The 13,916-nt window shown below is 39.8% G+C and overlaps 1 protein-coding gene across 1 annotated transcript; it reads right to left on the reverse strand.

Annotated features, from left to right (window-relative positions):
* Positions 1-854: 854 nt before the first annotated feature.
* LOC144662514 (uncharacterized) lies at positions 855-12,190 on the reverse strand. The gene is made up of 8 exons (XM_078523332.1): positions 12,052-12,190; positions 9,715-9,813; positions 8,549-8,942; positions 7,423-7,844; positions 4,811-4,854; positions 4,124-4,200; positions 3,494-3,931; positions 855-2,251 (listed from the first exon to the last, which is right to left on the reverse strand). Exons 2-8 carry the CDS (start codon positions 9,794-9,796, stop codon positions 1,480-1,482), a joined length of 2,229 nt encoding a protein of 742 aa, XP_078379458.1. The 5' UTR covers positions 9,797-9,813; positions 12,052-12,190; the 3' UTR covers positions 855-1,479.
* Positions 12,191-13,916: the final 1,726 nt, after the last annotated feature.

Genomic DNA, 13,916 nt, shown 5'->3' on the forward strand with positions numbered 1-13,916 from the left:
CAGTGTTGGCGTTGAAAAACTCTGACCCGCCAAAGGGGTCGGCAATGAAATAAAGCAGTTATTTTTTGGCATCAAAATCATCAGTCTAGATGCAAAAACGGCTGTTGCATGGTTGACTCGCACCAGTTATACGTACTCTTCCAACTGAACGCACATGGTTCATTGTTCCGTATGGAGTTAAAATTTCTAGGAAACGTTCAATTCTTAATACAAATGAGACAGCCTGGAGGGTCCACCAAACAGTTTCTGCTTTCGAAGCGGTCTGACCTAAATATGTGCGGATAAAAAACTGTTTTATTTCTTATTAGTGACTAGTTTGTGGGTCTTTCGAATATTTTGTGTCACTGAACACTCTTAATTTGTAGACGATTTGCATAAGACAAGACAAGACAACATAAGGAAAAACCACAACAGACAAAAATGTCGAGAGAGAACCGGGAGCCGACCGAACAAGCAAGGGCGGGCGCGAGCAGAACAACGCACCCCCCCCGAGGCGCCAAAAACCCCGCCACCCCCGCCACCACCACAGCCGCGAATGCGTGGGGTGGCGGGCCCCCGCCGCGGCCGGGACGAGAGAGAGCCACGCGCCCCGCAGGAGATGAGCCCCACCCCGAAGACACAAGCAGCCGCGCAGGCGCGGAACAGCACGAATAAATATCTTTTTTTATAACACGGTAAAAATTCCTTCAGCCTATTTACAATTCCATTCAGCACTAACTACTTAGCTAACTAACAAAGTAACAAACAAACTACATCTTCAACATAATAAAATACGGTGAAGATAGAGCAGTTTTCAATTGAGTGTCGTAAAACCAAAACCAAAGCAAACGCAAATTACTTTCGACACTCAAGTGAAAACCGCTTAATCAGTGGATTAATTGTAATAATTTTTAAATAATCACTGCGGGGCTGTGGTCTTGTTGCAGACATTCCTATCATTACATTATTAAATGTATCGAGAAAAACGAGAAATTGATATATGTTTGAATTTTAATCACTGGCTTGAACAATGCAATTGTTTTAACCGCGAACAGGGTTGACATCTTATCTTTAAAATACAATAAGCGGTGTCTTATACATTATAATGGTCCTTATGCAAGGAACATTTCATTGTAGCATGCTATACAAGAGTCAGTATAAAAAAATACGCCATTTTGCCATTTCGCGCGCAAAATTTAGACAATTTATTAAGAAAATAAGCGCTGTAATTTATAAAACAGTCATCTTAAAGCACATCGGACTGTAACGAGAATACACAACTATGCTGCTTGTGTTTTCCGCTGCTCTATTCTTTCTTCAGCTCCTTCCGTTTACTTGCAAGCTGAGAGCAAAGCACAAAGCACTATTTGCTGATTCTGCCACTCTTAAGTTTGGCAAGTAAAATTGTGAACTTTGTTGTAAACGGAATGTCAGAAGAAAGCCATCATTCACATTGGGCAAAAATGGTGAATGTTTTACCATTTTCCATTAACTCAGAAGTTATGTGTGTGGGTTCTTTTCTAAGTCGTCCGTGCATTGAACTGGGTCAACATACGTTCCTGAACCATTGTCACTTTCATCATGTTCAACAGCTCGACGCCCTATTTCACGATTATCTGACAGCAAGCTCATGTAGTTGTCATTTGAAGCATTTCCTTGATCTGCATCATGGGGTGTTGCAGATAGTGATGGAGCAGGCAGTACACCACTGGATGTTTCTTGAGGTGAAAATGGCGCTTGAGGGGCATCAATGTCTTCATAGACTCCTTCTGACTGTTGGTTGTCCATCTCTTGAGCAAGCAAGTTTTCGTACCCTTCGCAGTCTTGTTCGTTAATGTTGTCTCTTTGCTGATTGCCTGCAACGTTCCGTCTTTCCACTGCACCGTTGAACGTTTCCTGAGGCCTCGATGATGCTTGAGGGACATTTATTTCTTCATAGTCTCCAGCTGACTGATGGCTGTCTAATTCCTGAGCGGACACTTCGCAGCCTTGTTCGTCACTGTTGCCTCTCGGCTGATTGACAACAATGTTTCGACTTTCGTACCCTTCGCAGTGTTCTCTTTGGTGAATGCTTACAACGTCGCGATTTTCCATTTGACCATGATTCCTGTTATTGAAATTTTCTTCGTTACGTGATATATTCAAGTTTGCAGCTCCTGGACCACGCATTTCCTCATTGCCCTGGAAAAAGTTGTTTTCATAAGCATACATTACGTTGGGTCTCACTTCCTCGATGTCTCTTTGTTGATTGCCTTCAATGCCACCTCTTCGTCTGCAGTAGTACATGGAAGGAGGACTGAATTAAAATAATAAATGTAAAATATGTCTACAACAATGTCCCACGCACGTGACAAATGTACATTTTATCTTTATCATTTATAAACCGAGCTAAACTTTACCATCTTTTATTATTTATCACACACATGACGCTTTCGACATTGCTGATCCTAGCAGTATGCAGGACGCGTGTCACATGAACCTAGAAAATGGCCCAGCTCACAAAGAGTCTCTCCGTATCTCAGTGGTTGGAGCGCCCAACCGGTATCTGGGAGGATCATGGTTTCGATTAATTCCTGTTGGGGACTCAAACTTTTTCTTTGCCCCACGCTCAGGATAAACATTTCATCTTTATCAACAATGCAACTTCAAAACAAAATAAAAGTACGGAAAGAGCATATCCTGAGATTAAAAGTGAATAACTGGGGTTTTCTTTCGGTGTCTAAGTTTACGAACAAAGGCAGATCAGTTATAGACATACTTTGAAAAGAAATGATGGTATATGCCTAGCTTGGTTAAGAAATGGGAAAGATATAAAAATCAGTAAGTGGCACAACCTACTCGGAAAAATTTTCGAGTTAGGAGCCAAACCTATGATCTTCCGCACACCGGTCCGACGCTCAACCACTGAGCTACAGGAGATTCGTGGGAGTGGGCAACATAACTTAGTTAAATATGACAAATTTACCGCATGCTACTAGGATTAGTTTTGACGATGACTTGGAATATTTATATCTTATTAAACATTTTAGTGTGTAGTATCGCTGTATATTTTTTCGAGTCTTGCAGTATTTTGGCAAGCCCAAAGGGCAAGTCAAAAAACAGATGACAAGTAATAATGTTCAGCGATACTACACACTAAAATGTATAATAAGCGATTTATTACCCAGCGTAAAAAATCAATACGACTCACTGCGCCGTCAAAAACAATACGGAACCTATTTAACCGATCTTGTGGAGTTCAAATATCATGAGACATTTTGTGCGTTATTTGTACTTTACAAAGCGGAGTTGATAACAATACATGTTATTTCCAAGATTGCTGAACCAGGGATTGAACCCTCGATAAAATCGTATCCACGAAAGCCGCGAATGTTACAAAAACTAAAACTACGCATGAATGGAAAGGCACCCATTGCTCTAAGAATTGCATTGTTTTAAATAATTATGCATGGTGCTTAAACAAAATAGTTTTAAAGATTAAAATTAGTTAAAAAAAAATAATAATTACTCTTACCTGTACCAAACAGATACAACAATTACAACAACCACGGCCAGTACAGCGATTACGCCAGAAATTCCAATTATTAGGGCAATACTCTTTCCCTTGGTCTTTTCTTCTTTTTCCCTATTATTACCCCTTCTGACCTCTTCATTGATGTCATTATTTTCATAACAGTCTGATGATGGTCGCAGATTATTTACGTACACAGTTTTGTAGCCGCCGAGGTATTTGCTAATGGAGTTAGCGCTTTCCTGGACAACATACTCTAATGTGGTATTTAAGACAATCTTAGGTTGTGAAGATGATTCTGGTCGAATAATAACTGCAAAGTTCACTTTAGTGTGGTTTGGAAAAGACTCCGTGGGTTGCCCAACGATCATAACTTGAGTAACATTAAAGGCAGAGCTATTCAGGAAACTGTGACAAAACTCCTTTGCAATTGTTTTATTCCTGTAAAGAAGCAATGTACATTTCGTTAAATGATGCATCTTTAAGAGCTTTTTAAATCGTTAATTAGATATACTAATGTCTGAAAAATTCGTGGTAGGTCATTAAATAATTTTCCAAAAGATAATTCAGCTATTTCGTATTTTAATTTTCGTATGATCCACATTCTAAAAGACAATTACAAAGAGAGCTAACCTTAATCTACAGGCATTTCCCATGCAAAAGTCGAGCAGCCCTTTCACGATTGCTTGTTTAAACCTTTCCTCGTCCCACTGAAACGAGAAGACAGTACAAAGAATAAGTTCACAAAAAGTGAAATCATGTTGTTGGTGCAATTTAGCAACTTATCACGTGATTATGCTATTGTCTTCGTTGTTTGCAGCTTCATCAACCACGCTATAACCCACACGGACTGACAGCTAATTCGAGAAAGATTGTCGGAAAAAAGTACTAAAGTGCAAGTGACAAGACCGAAAGGTGGTCTGGGTATTCATTTGAATTTTGCATATTGGCCTAAACGAAAGGCACAAGTTTGTATTTTGAACGTAAGGATTTTGTTTTTCCTCTCAGGAGGCCTTTTTCTGTAGCTTTACGTTTTTCTGTCGCATGTGTTTGAGTTTTGAAAATTCTTCTAAAATTCAGCGTAGCTAAAAGAACCTAGTTTCCACATGCCTGAAGAGAAAGAAATTAGTTTTCAGCACGTGCAGTAGCTGTCTACCTTTACCCACACTACCTCTCGGTCTTGTCGCGTGCACTTTTGTGCTTTTTCCGACAGCCTTTCTCGAATTTACTGTATTTTACAGAGTTTGAAACATACTGTCAAAGAACCGGAAGTTGAACTTAGGCACACAATACGTGCAGAACTTATCAAAGTCACCGTACCTCTGTAATTTTCATCTCCAGAGTGATCCCGACAGCACCGTTACCTAATAAAGATTGGTATGGAATTTAATGAAATAGAATAATACAGGCTTCCAATGTCCGACACTGTCCCATCGCTATTTGAGAACTTTTTAAGCAGTGAGTCGATCCTTAATCTAATCTAAAAACTTGAGCTATCTGAAACTCCTCCTGCATATTGCTAAATAGTTAATGTGTTGAAAGTTAGCAAAGCAACACATGCCATCACTAAAATATGTCTCCGTCACTTAAAACCTGTCATATACACAAGAAGTGTAATAACATGTAGGCACGGCTGTAACGATGTACAGTGGAACCCCGATATAACGATCCTCGATATAACGATAATCCCGATATAACGATGAATATCCTATGTCCCGGCAAAAGTTACAGTAAAATGTATGGAAAGAACCCCGATAAAACGATCTTCGATACAACGATATTCCCGATATAACGATGAGAATTTAGCAGACCGAACGTAGATCTCCCCCGATATAACGATATTATCCCTACACAGTAACGATTTAAGCAAAAAATTGAATTTAAATCAATAACGTATAAGTAATCGAGTTATCTCTAACTTTTCTGACAACAGCTTTGTACGATTATGAATAAAAATGATACTGTATTCTAAGCCTCTTTATCCAGTAAAAAGGTATATGCTAGGTTTACCTCGATATAACGATATTTTCGGTTAGTTACGGCCATATCGTTATATCGGGAGTTTCGATATAACGATTTCTCGATATAAAGATATAATTTTACTGCTCCCTTGGCATATCGTTATATCGGGGTTCCACTGTATTTTAACACTTCAATAGGTAACAAATAGCTGGCATAAATTGGTTGATCTAGTGCTAAACTAAAACGGAACAATACAATGGTGAAGATTGAGACCAATTTCGAACGACAAAAGTAAAGAGATATGCTGCAGTTTTCAAAGTGTCCCGGCTGCTATATCGTACTTTTATAATTTTAGCCTGTAGGTTGCTATAAACTAACTTTATTATATACATCTTGCAACAGAAAAAAAGCAAATTTGAAAAAGATTCAAAATTTCACCAGATTGGCAATTTTGATTTCCCGACATTCTGTCACAAAACCAAATTTGACGAAACGTTACCCAGTTCCATCCGAGTAAATCCTCTACGTTTTTCCCAAAATGTTTGTTCTATTTTGCTCTGTAGAATCTTTGCATCCGATTTGTTTACAGTATTTGGTGGGGTTGGTCAGATAACATGGAAATTAGAAAATAGAACTTTCGATAATCAGCCGGGACTCTGTCTCTTCAAGAGAAAGATCTGGATAACTGATAAAGGGGCTGGAATGTTTTAGTATAGATTATAACTACTCACCAAGATACAGCCCACAATCTTTTCCCACATAATATTTCCTGCAGGTGCACTCATCACTAAATTTAGTCGAAGTTGAAATTACATGTTCCTCCATTCCGACAAGGCTGATTGCGACAGTTTGTAAAATTAGCTGGAAAACAATTGGATGAAATAAATTTTAGCGATAAATTCAATCAATCAATCAATCAATCAATCAATCAATCAATCAATCAATCAATCATTCAGCCAATCAATCAGCCAGTCAGTCAGCCAATCAATTAGTCAGTCAGTCAGTCAGTCATTAATATGGCTGTAAAACGTGCTGACTATTTCACGGCTTTTTGAGATGTTGGCTGAGGTATATAAAGAAACTAACAACGTACGTGCAGACGCCTCTGAAGAAAATAAGAAGAGTTGTTTGCGTGCAGGCTAGGATCAAGGTCGACTAAAACGATCAAATTAACTTTTGATGCTCATGGCAATCCTCCTAATTATTTGCGCTTATTTTCTCAGAAGACCAGAGTTTAGTTTTGGCCTATAAATAAGCTCTTAGGAAAAAAGGAAAGGACAATTCAAATACACCGACATTACACACCCTCTTGGCAGGAGTAGCCATCTTCACGTAACGCCGTACCATCCGGGCACCCGCACTGGTATCCACCAGGAACAATGAAACACAAATGACTGCATCTTCCGTTTCCATGACTGCAGGGTGAAGTCACTGGCAATAGAAAAAAAGTAAACATTCAATCTCTTCAAACACATTTTTAGTAATACCAAGCACTTATTAACTTCATGTTATAGTAGATGTCAAGCGAAAATCCCTCCTCAGCCAGGAATCTTCATTTGGGTGAAGATCTGAACCTTTGCTTGCACGTAATAAGCTTAAGCAAAACAATATTTGTTTTGGGGAGCAGGGTTGGCGCAGTGGTGATCATGAGAGCGCTCACCTCCCCCCCTCCCCCCCCCCCCCCCCCAATGTAGCGCGGATCGAGTCGATTCCGAACAAACTCAACCCATATGTGGGTTGAGTTTGTTGTTGGTTCTTGCTTGCTCCGAGGGTTTTTCTACGGGATCTCCAGTTTTCCTCCCCCCTGAAAAACTAACATTTCCAATTCCAATTCGACCTGCATAGACGACCCGCATGGAAACCAGCTAGCCCTGATGCCAGCTAGGTGCTCTAAATATAGCTCTACAGTAAAACTGTAATTTAAAAAAAAACACTAGAGAAGAAGAAATAAATCAACATTCCCTGCTTACCTCGAGGCTGTCTTGATCCTTGCAACACAGTAATTCCCATAAGGTCGCGGCTCCCGATCACTGATGAAGTATATGTGCCAAACTCTTTAAGGCTTTCTTTGTCCATCAATCTTATAGACTTTGCATTGGTCTCCAAATCCGAAAGGTAGAGCGTGTTATTGTGGAGGGCGATAGCAAAAAGATGACTTTTCCTAATAACTTCTGATTGCTGTATATTGCGTCCGTCCAGATCGGCTCTTCCCACTACATCCAGGCCTGCATCAACCCAGTATATTTTACTGTCTTTGTAGTCTACTATAATGTCATTTGGAAACGTTAACTTGTGGGTGGAACTGCTTGCAATAATTGTGGTCCTTTCTTGTCCAGCTAATGTGGCTCTTTCTATTTTGGGATTTGATCCCCAATCCGTCCAGAAAATAAACCTGTAAAGTTCCATATAAAATATGTGCATTACAGTACCTTACAGAAACCAAAACCAGCCTTAATTTAAGTTTAATGTGGCTGTAGCTGCCTATACATTGCCTTCTTTAGTCGCTGGTTTGACTGCTCTTAAAGTAAAGTCTCTTTACGAGCAAAGTATGGTTCCATCGGGCTTTTCCCTCACCGATTAAGCGATTATCCTCCTAATCCTAATCCCACTTGGGTAGAATCGACTAGTTCCCCGGTGTCCCATCAGTTTGCTACGTAAAGGAAAGGAAACCCGAATATTCCGTAACCGCCACCTTGAATAATTTGAATGCGGACCAGCAAAGTCATGGGGGTAATACTTCTGACATATGAAGGCAAAGATAACGTAACGCAAATTGATCGTTTTCCTGTCTGTCTGTCTGTCTGTCTGTCTGTCTGTCTGTCCGTCTGTCAAAAGGGCAGGCCATTGAACTATAATTCCAGTAGAAAACGTGAAATAATAACTTTGGTCAGTTGGTAGACGACCATCATCCATCATCGGTGTATTTACATAACATCCGCGTAATAACATCAGAAAAATAAAAGCCCCGCCACGAATATATATGCCTCCCTTGAATTAACGCCTACTTCACGCTACGGGTACTTGCACGCATTGGCAAGACACCGCTAGTACAATAAACATAACGACTATAGGAAAGTCAATAATTTCAGATCTTACCCATGGACCGAGTCGACAGTAATTCCTCGTGGGTTCTCGACATCATTGTAAAAAAGAAGTTTCCTGTCACTTCCGTCAAAACGCGCCATTTCTATCCGATTGTTCTCTTTGTCCGTCCAGTATATGTACTTGTTCACCCATTCTATAGCGATACCTTCATAATCACCAACTTCGCTTATCACACTTTCGATTTTTCCCGATTGTAGATCAATCCGCTTGATAGTCCTGTTAAACTGGTCACTCCAGTATAGCAGTTTGTTTTCCGCGTCCACGGCTACGGCAACGGCGCGACCGGCCTGTGATACAGTTATGTTTGAAGTAATTTTTGTAGAGGACAGTTCAATTGATTTTATGGTATTTCCAGCACTGAAGTACAAACATGGTGGGTCACAGGCTGGAAAAGAAAATAACAAAATGGGAATTAATCGTGATTTAATAGAGAAAATATTTTCTTTTTTCATTATCAGTGTTGACAATGCTTGATTTGTATTAGTTTTTTTTTTTTTTTTTTTTTTTTTTTTTTACGCGTATTAGGTAGGTTAGGTTAAGTCTTCACGGACATAGTGGAGGGGCTAGTGGCTGATACGTGCTGGAGGTTATCTCGGTTTCGAAGCATTTGAGCACTCCTTAAATGGGAAGCTAGTCCATCACAGCCGGTTACCACGCCGTTTCCCTGACAGTTTGCCGGTACTCATTTATTATTATAAATACATGGGTGTATAATAATTAATGAGAGGAAGTCCCTTGCCCAGAACACGATTAGAACACCAACCAGCGCTTGAACTCGGACTGTTCGATTCGAAGTCCACCGAACGCCTTAACTGTCAGCCACAGTGTTCGTAGTTAATTAGTATGTACTACTATCAGTAAGCAACATACTATTAACAAGTGCCCAGTACATAGCATTTTACCTTGTGTATTTTTTTTTGGTATTTTACATGGTTTTATAACTCATTTGAACCTAAAACGATCATTCTTAGGTACCTAAAAGTGATTATTAAAAACTAAGAAACGTTTAACTCCATAATCTGTGCTTGGGTGTTACTAACGCTCGAAACCTTAGGGCCCCTTCAAAATTATCTTTATCCATTATCAACTTCAGAAGTCGATTACTGAATCATTTGCCATCCGACGCGGCGTTTTATTTAATAAATAATATAATGTACCTTGGATGATGTCGTTAAGTAGAAAGCAGAGCTGAAGTATCACAAAGAACTTGGTCAATCCTTCCGTCATTTTTAACTTCATTGCGGACTTCTTCACTACTATGAAGAAAAATAAACAATTTCAGTTTTCAGCATGATTCATCAACAGTGACAACTATACCTGACAAAGTTATGTATCTTTGAATTAATATTCATAATGACGATGATGATGATGATGATGATGATGATGATGATGATAAAAAAACTTATGTCCAGGTCGAGTTGCACCAGGTCTCAATGTTACGGAGGGTTGTTGTATAAGCGAGACAAGCATTCATTAAACAAAAAAGAAAATTAAAAGATCTGCTGATGACCCGTGCTTTATTTTGTTGTGAAGCTGTGACTCAGTTTGCAACAATACGAAGGTTGTTTCTTTTTGCGATGTACGTTGCATGCATGAAAGAAAAAAATGTTTCGCTTCTAAGTTTCATTAACCATATTAACAAAGGAAAGAAAGTTTGTTTTCACTTGCTTACATTTGTAGTTATATGCAATTAGGCGCTATTATATGTCCTTTGCGGGCTTGCTTGAGGTTTATTCGTACACTGTTCGCTTTCTGGATTTTATTACCAACGAATAACAATAATAAATAAAAGCGCAATTTCTTGCGGTGTCATTCCAACTCGTCTGTATATGATATGCTGTTGTTATTATTCTTGTCGTTGTCGATATTGCGATTGATATTAACTCCCTGGAGTTACTTTGAGCGTCATTAATCATTGGTGGCCTGGAGATCAGCGACAAGCGATCGATGTCAAACGATCGCAATTATAAATGCAAACTGCAAAGTAGGGCAGAAGTGCAGTCCGTTCTCTCGTCGTTCGCTGTATTTTTTTGCAGAAGCTTTATTAGTCCTACGCTATGTCGCCGGATTCGAAAACTCGAGGTAGTCTCAAGGGGTACACTCGCCTGAAACACGGTGAACATTCCAGATGTCAAGCGATCAAAGATGCAAAAAAAAAAATCTTTATAATGTCCGGTATATACCCCCCTTTTCTCTCCCCCCCCCCGGTTGGTCTGGCGCTGAGACAACGAAACGTCGTGAGGAAAGTAGTAATGAAGTCGAACTGAGGTGGCTGCCGCTACTTGTGAACGAGTTCGAGATCTACGAAATCCGCGGCGTTTACAAAAAGATGAAAGATGTAGCTAAGAGCATGAAGAGTAGAAACCGAAGCATGGCTGTTGTTGATCATCTACAGCATTTTTGCGGTAAGTGCAGACATAGATATATTAAATTTACTTGAAAAGTTACATTTTGCGTTCAGAATACTTGGTGGCATCTTGCGTGGTTTTGGTCTCTGAAATAAGAGAGTGCATCCATATTCTATGATTGTTTTGATGCCTCATTACAAAAACGCTAAAATAATTTGGCGAGTCTTGAATGAAAGAATTGGCAGAGTAACACAACGCGCCTGCGTACTCGAGTCACGCAATCTCTTTGTGACTAATACATTTGCATATCACGGCGATCGGCAGAACCTCGAGCCTCTCAAAATGAACACTAAGAAATTGGCTTCTAATAACATAAAATTTCATTTTGCCCTTTGTGGTATCCAGATTTATTTGATGGGAATTAAAACTGAAAAGAAACCTCAATGAAACCACAACAGCAATACCGGAAGTCATTCGTGAAATGGAAACGAATACACTTAGCACTATCTGTGCCATCATTAGCTTTTTTTCGCGTTGTCCGTAGACCATATCGATTATTAAACGTGCATCACACTGGAAGGCAGCAGAATCGAAAAGCAGCAGCGGCTTGAACCGTTATTTCGTGTTTTGTGAGGCCCACAAATCAGTGACAATTGCGACCGAAAGCGAAACTAAATTTTTGGGGGGTTTTCCCTTGGAAAAAATTGAAATGATTTAAATTTCCGCTGAAACTCCATTTGTACGTCTCTATCTCGTGTTCTTGTCGTTTCCCCTAGAAATCAGCGAGTAAAAACTAAATAAACTTTGATTACAAAACGTGCCAATAGAAATAAGGATATAAATTCCATATTACAATATATAAATAAGCAAACAGACGTGCACCTCGCCGAGACGTCATCATGTTTTAGTTTCAATAATTTTCAATACTTTTCTTTCCTTAGAGCAGATTGTTTTTTAATCTGTACGTCGATGCGTGGTAGAGTTGATATTTCAAAACTTGGAGGTAAACAACCATCATGTAGTCTTTTGTAATGCAGGCAAATGCGAGTCAAACAAGGACTTAGTGTTGTTGGTAACATGTAAACTTTGTCATTCAATAAGAGCCTCACGTCGCGTGGGCTAAATAATGAAAAAGTATCTACTTACCCCTGAGAACACAGACGTTCACTATAACCCTCGCATTCACCAGGCGGTCACAGTAGAACAGTTAATTGCTGTATATCCAAACGTGTGAACAATATTCGCCTTGCACAACCGATACACTATATTTATCATAGGATATTCTTAATGCGGAAGAAACTTTGATTGACATGTTTGTCTCTCTGACCGCATGATATTACCGGAAGTCCACAAATAGAACTCGCCAAGTTATGCGACGCGTTAGGGGCCCATCCGAATACCGTAAAATTCCGGTTTTAAGCTCCCCCGCTTATAAGCCCCCTCCCCCCCCTCCCCTGCCTGTTCCAGGCTCTTGGTTTGTGGGAGAGAGCAAAAAGCGCGGGCAAGCGAGCGCGGAAACAAAATACCTAGAAACAAAATAATTACATCTGATTATATCGATGGATAATAAACAGGGCTAAAGGTTGCTCTATTATGACTCTTTAACATAAAAACGTTTATCGATCAACACTGCCGTGGCTTGTGTAGAAACGTTTTTATTCCGCATATAAGCCCCCCCCCCCGGATATAAGCCCCTTCGTTTATATAAGCCACATGATCATGAAGTCCCTAACAAAGTTGTATAAGCCCAGTGCTTATAACCGGAATTTTTTAGTATTCTTATCCTGCTAGCATCTTTTTCCGTTATTTTGTCTATTTTGAGATGGAAATTAGGGAGATTCTGCTCTGACTCGTTCTTGACTCCAGAACTCTTCTCTTTTCCGCTGCGTTACCTAAAAACCCAAGGTTCTGTTGTCGAGAATGTGTTCTGACTCGTAACGATTCATATTGAGTATGTATTAGCGTTACTAAGCGACAGAATAACTTTCGTACGTTATGATACAGTGATATGTGACGGCGCGTAGGCTCAATAGTCATCTGCGGTAAAATTAAACAGCATGAGCCTTGTCACTGTGGGCTTAGTTACCCATTCTCGTCCCCAAAGCGGCTTATCCCTCTTAGCTGGCAGAGCCTGGGGAACGAGGAACAACTGGGACACATCATTTGATTGGCTAGATTTTTAACGAAGGAAATTTTACAATTTTTTAACAAAGAAAATCTACCAATCAACCGTTTTAAGATCTCTTTGTTGTACGGGATTTTACAAGGATTGATTTCTTTCATTTGGCTAGATTTCAATTCTCTTTGTTTAAAATATAGCCAATCAAATCATGTGTCCCCAGATCCCCCAGTGCCACTTGTTCCTTGCGCCCCAGGCTCAGCCGGCTAAGGGAGGGACAGACAATTGTTGTCCATACAAGTATTCTTTACGCAGACAAAAATCTTAGACGCAACACTTATCTGGAAAAAATGGTTAACTTTTGAGTCCGTTTTGGTTATTAATTTTTCTGACCTCATGAAAACAAATCAGTCACGTACCTTATCCAAGATGGTGTCTTTCGGAATTTTTGACGTCATTTCACGTCATGTGATGCCATAATTGACGTATTACGATTACCATATCTCAGTACCCTTAATGGAAAACCAGAGGAGACTTTCTTCCCGGGAACCAGAAGACCAAAATAAAAACAAAAACTGAAAAACAAAACAAGCCCCGCAAGCGGTTAACCTGCGAACAAACTAATCCTATCCTACTTGTGTTTCCATATAAGGAAGAAGGGTTCAACCGCAGGCTTTTGACTTCATACAGTCAATCATAGTGCGCGCTTCTGTGACAGGGCGAGAACAGCGACGCTACAGCCTTTTCAATGACGTGTTCCTTTTTAATTCGTCGTCCGCCATTTTGGAAATTGAATGGCGGAAGAAACCAGTTTGTTGCCGGAAAATACTACCCACATGCAGCTGGTAGGGTAACATTGTTGTTCATGCAGCTGCAATTTATCGATTTGTCT

The sequence above is a fragment of the Oculina patagonica genome, chromosome 1, assembly GCF_052425735.1.
Source record: "Oculina patagonica isolate OP01 chromosome 1, crgOcupat, whole genome shotgun sequence".
Lineage (NCBI taxonomy): Eukaryota > Metazoa > Cnidaria > Anthozoa > Scleractinia > Oculinidae > Oculina > Oculina patagonica.

Bases quoted from the DNA above. Each gene is read 5' to 3' on its own strand.
- LOC144662514 (XM_078523332.1), bottom strand. From the start codon at position 9,796: ATGAAGTTAAAAATGACGGAAGGATTGACCAAGTTCTTTGTGATACTT. The intron at 7,845-8,548 runs GTAAGATCTGAA...GGAACTTTACAG, and splicing joins ACTGTCGACTCGGTCCATGG to GTTTATTTTCTGGACGGATT. The intron at 2,252-3,493 runs GTAAGAGTAATT...GTACTACTGCAG, and splicing joins GTTGTATCTGTTTGGTACAG to ACGAAGAGGTGGCATTGAAG.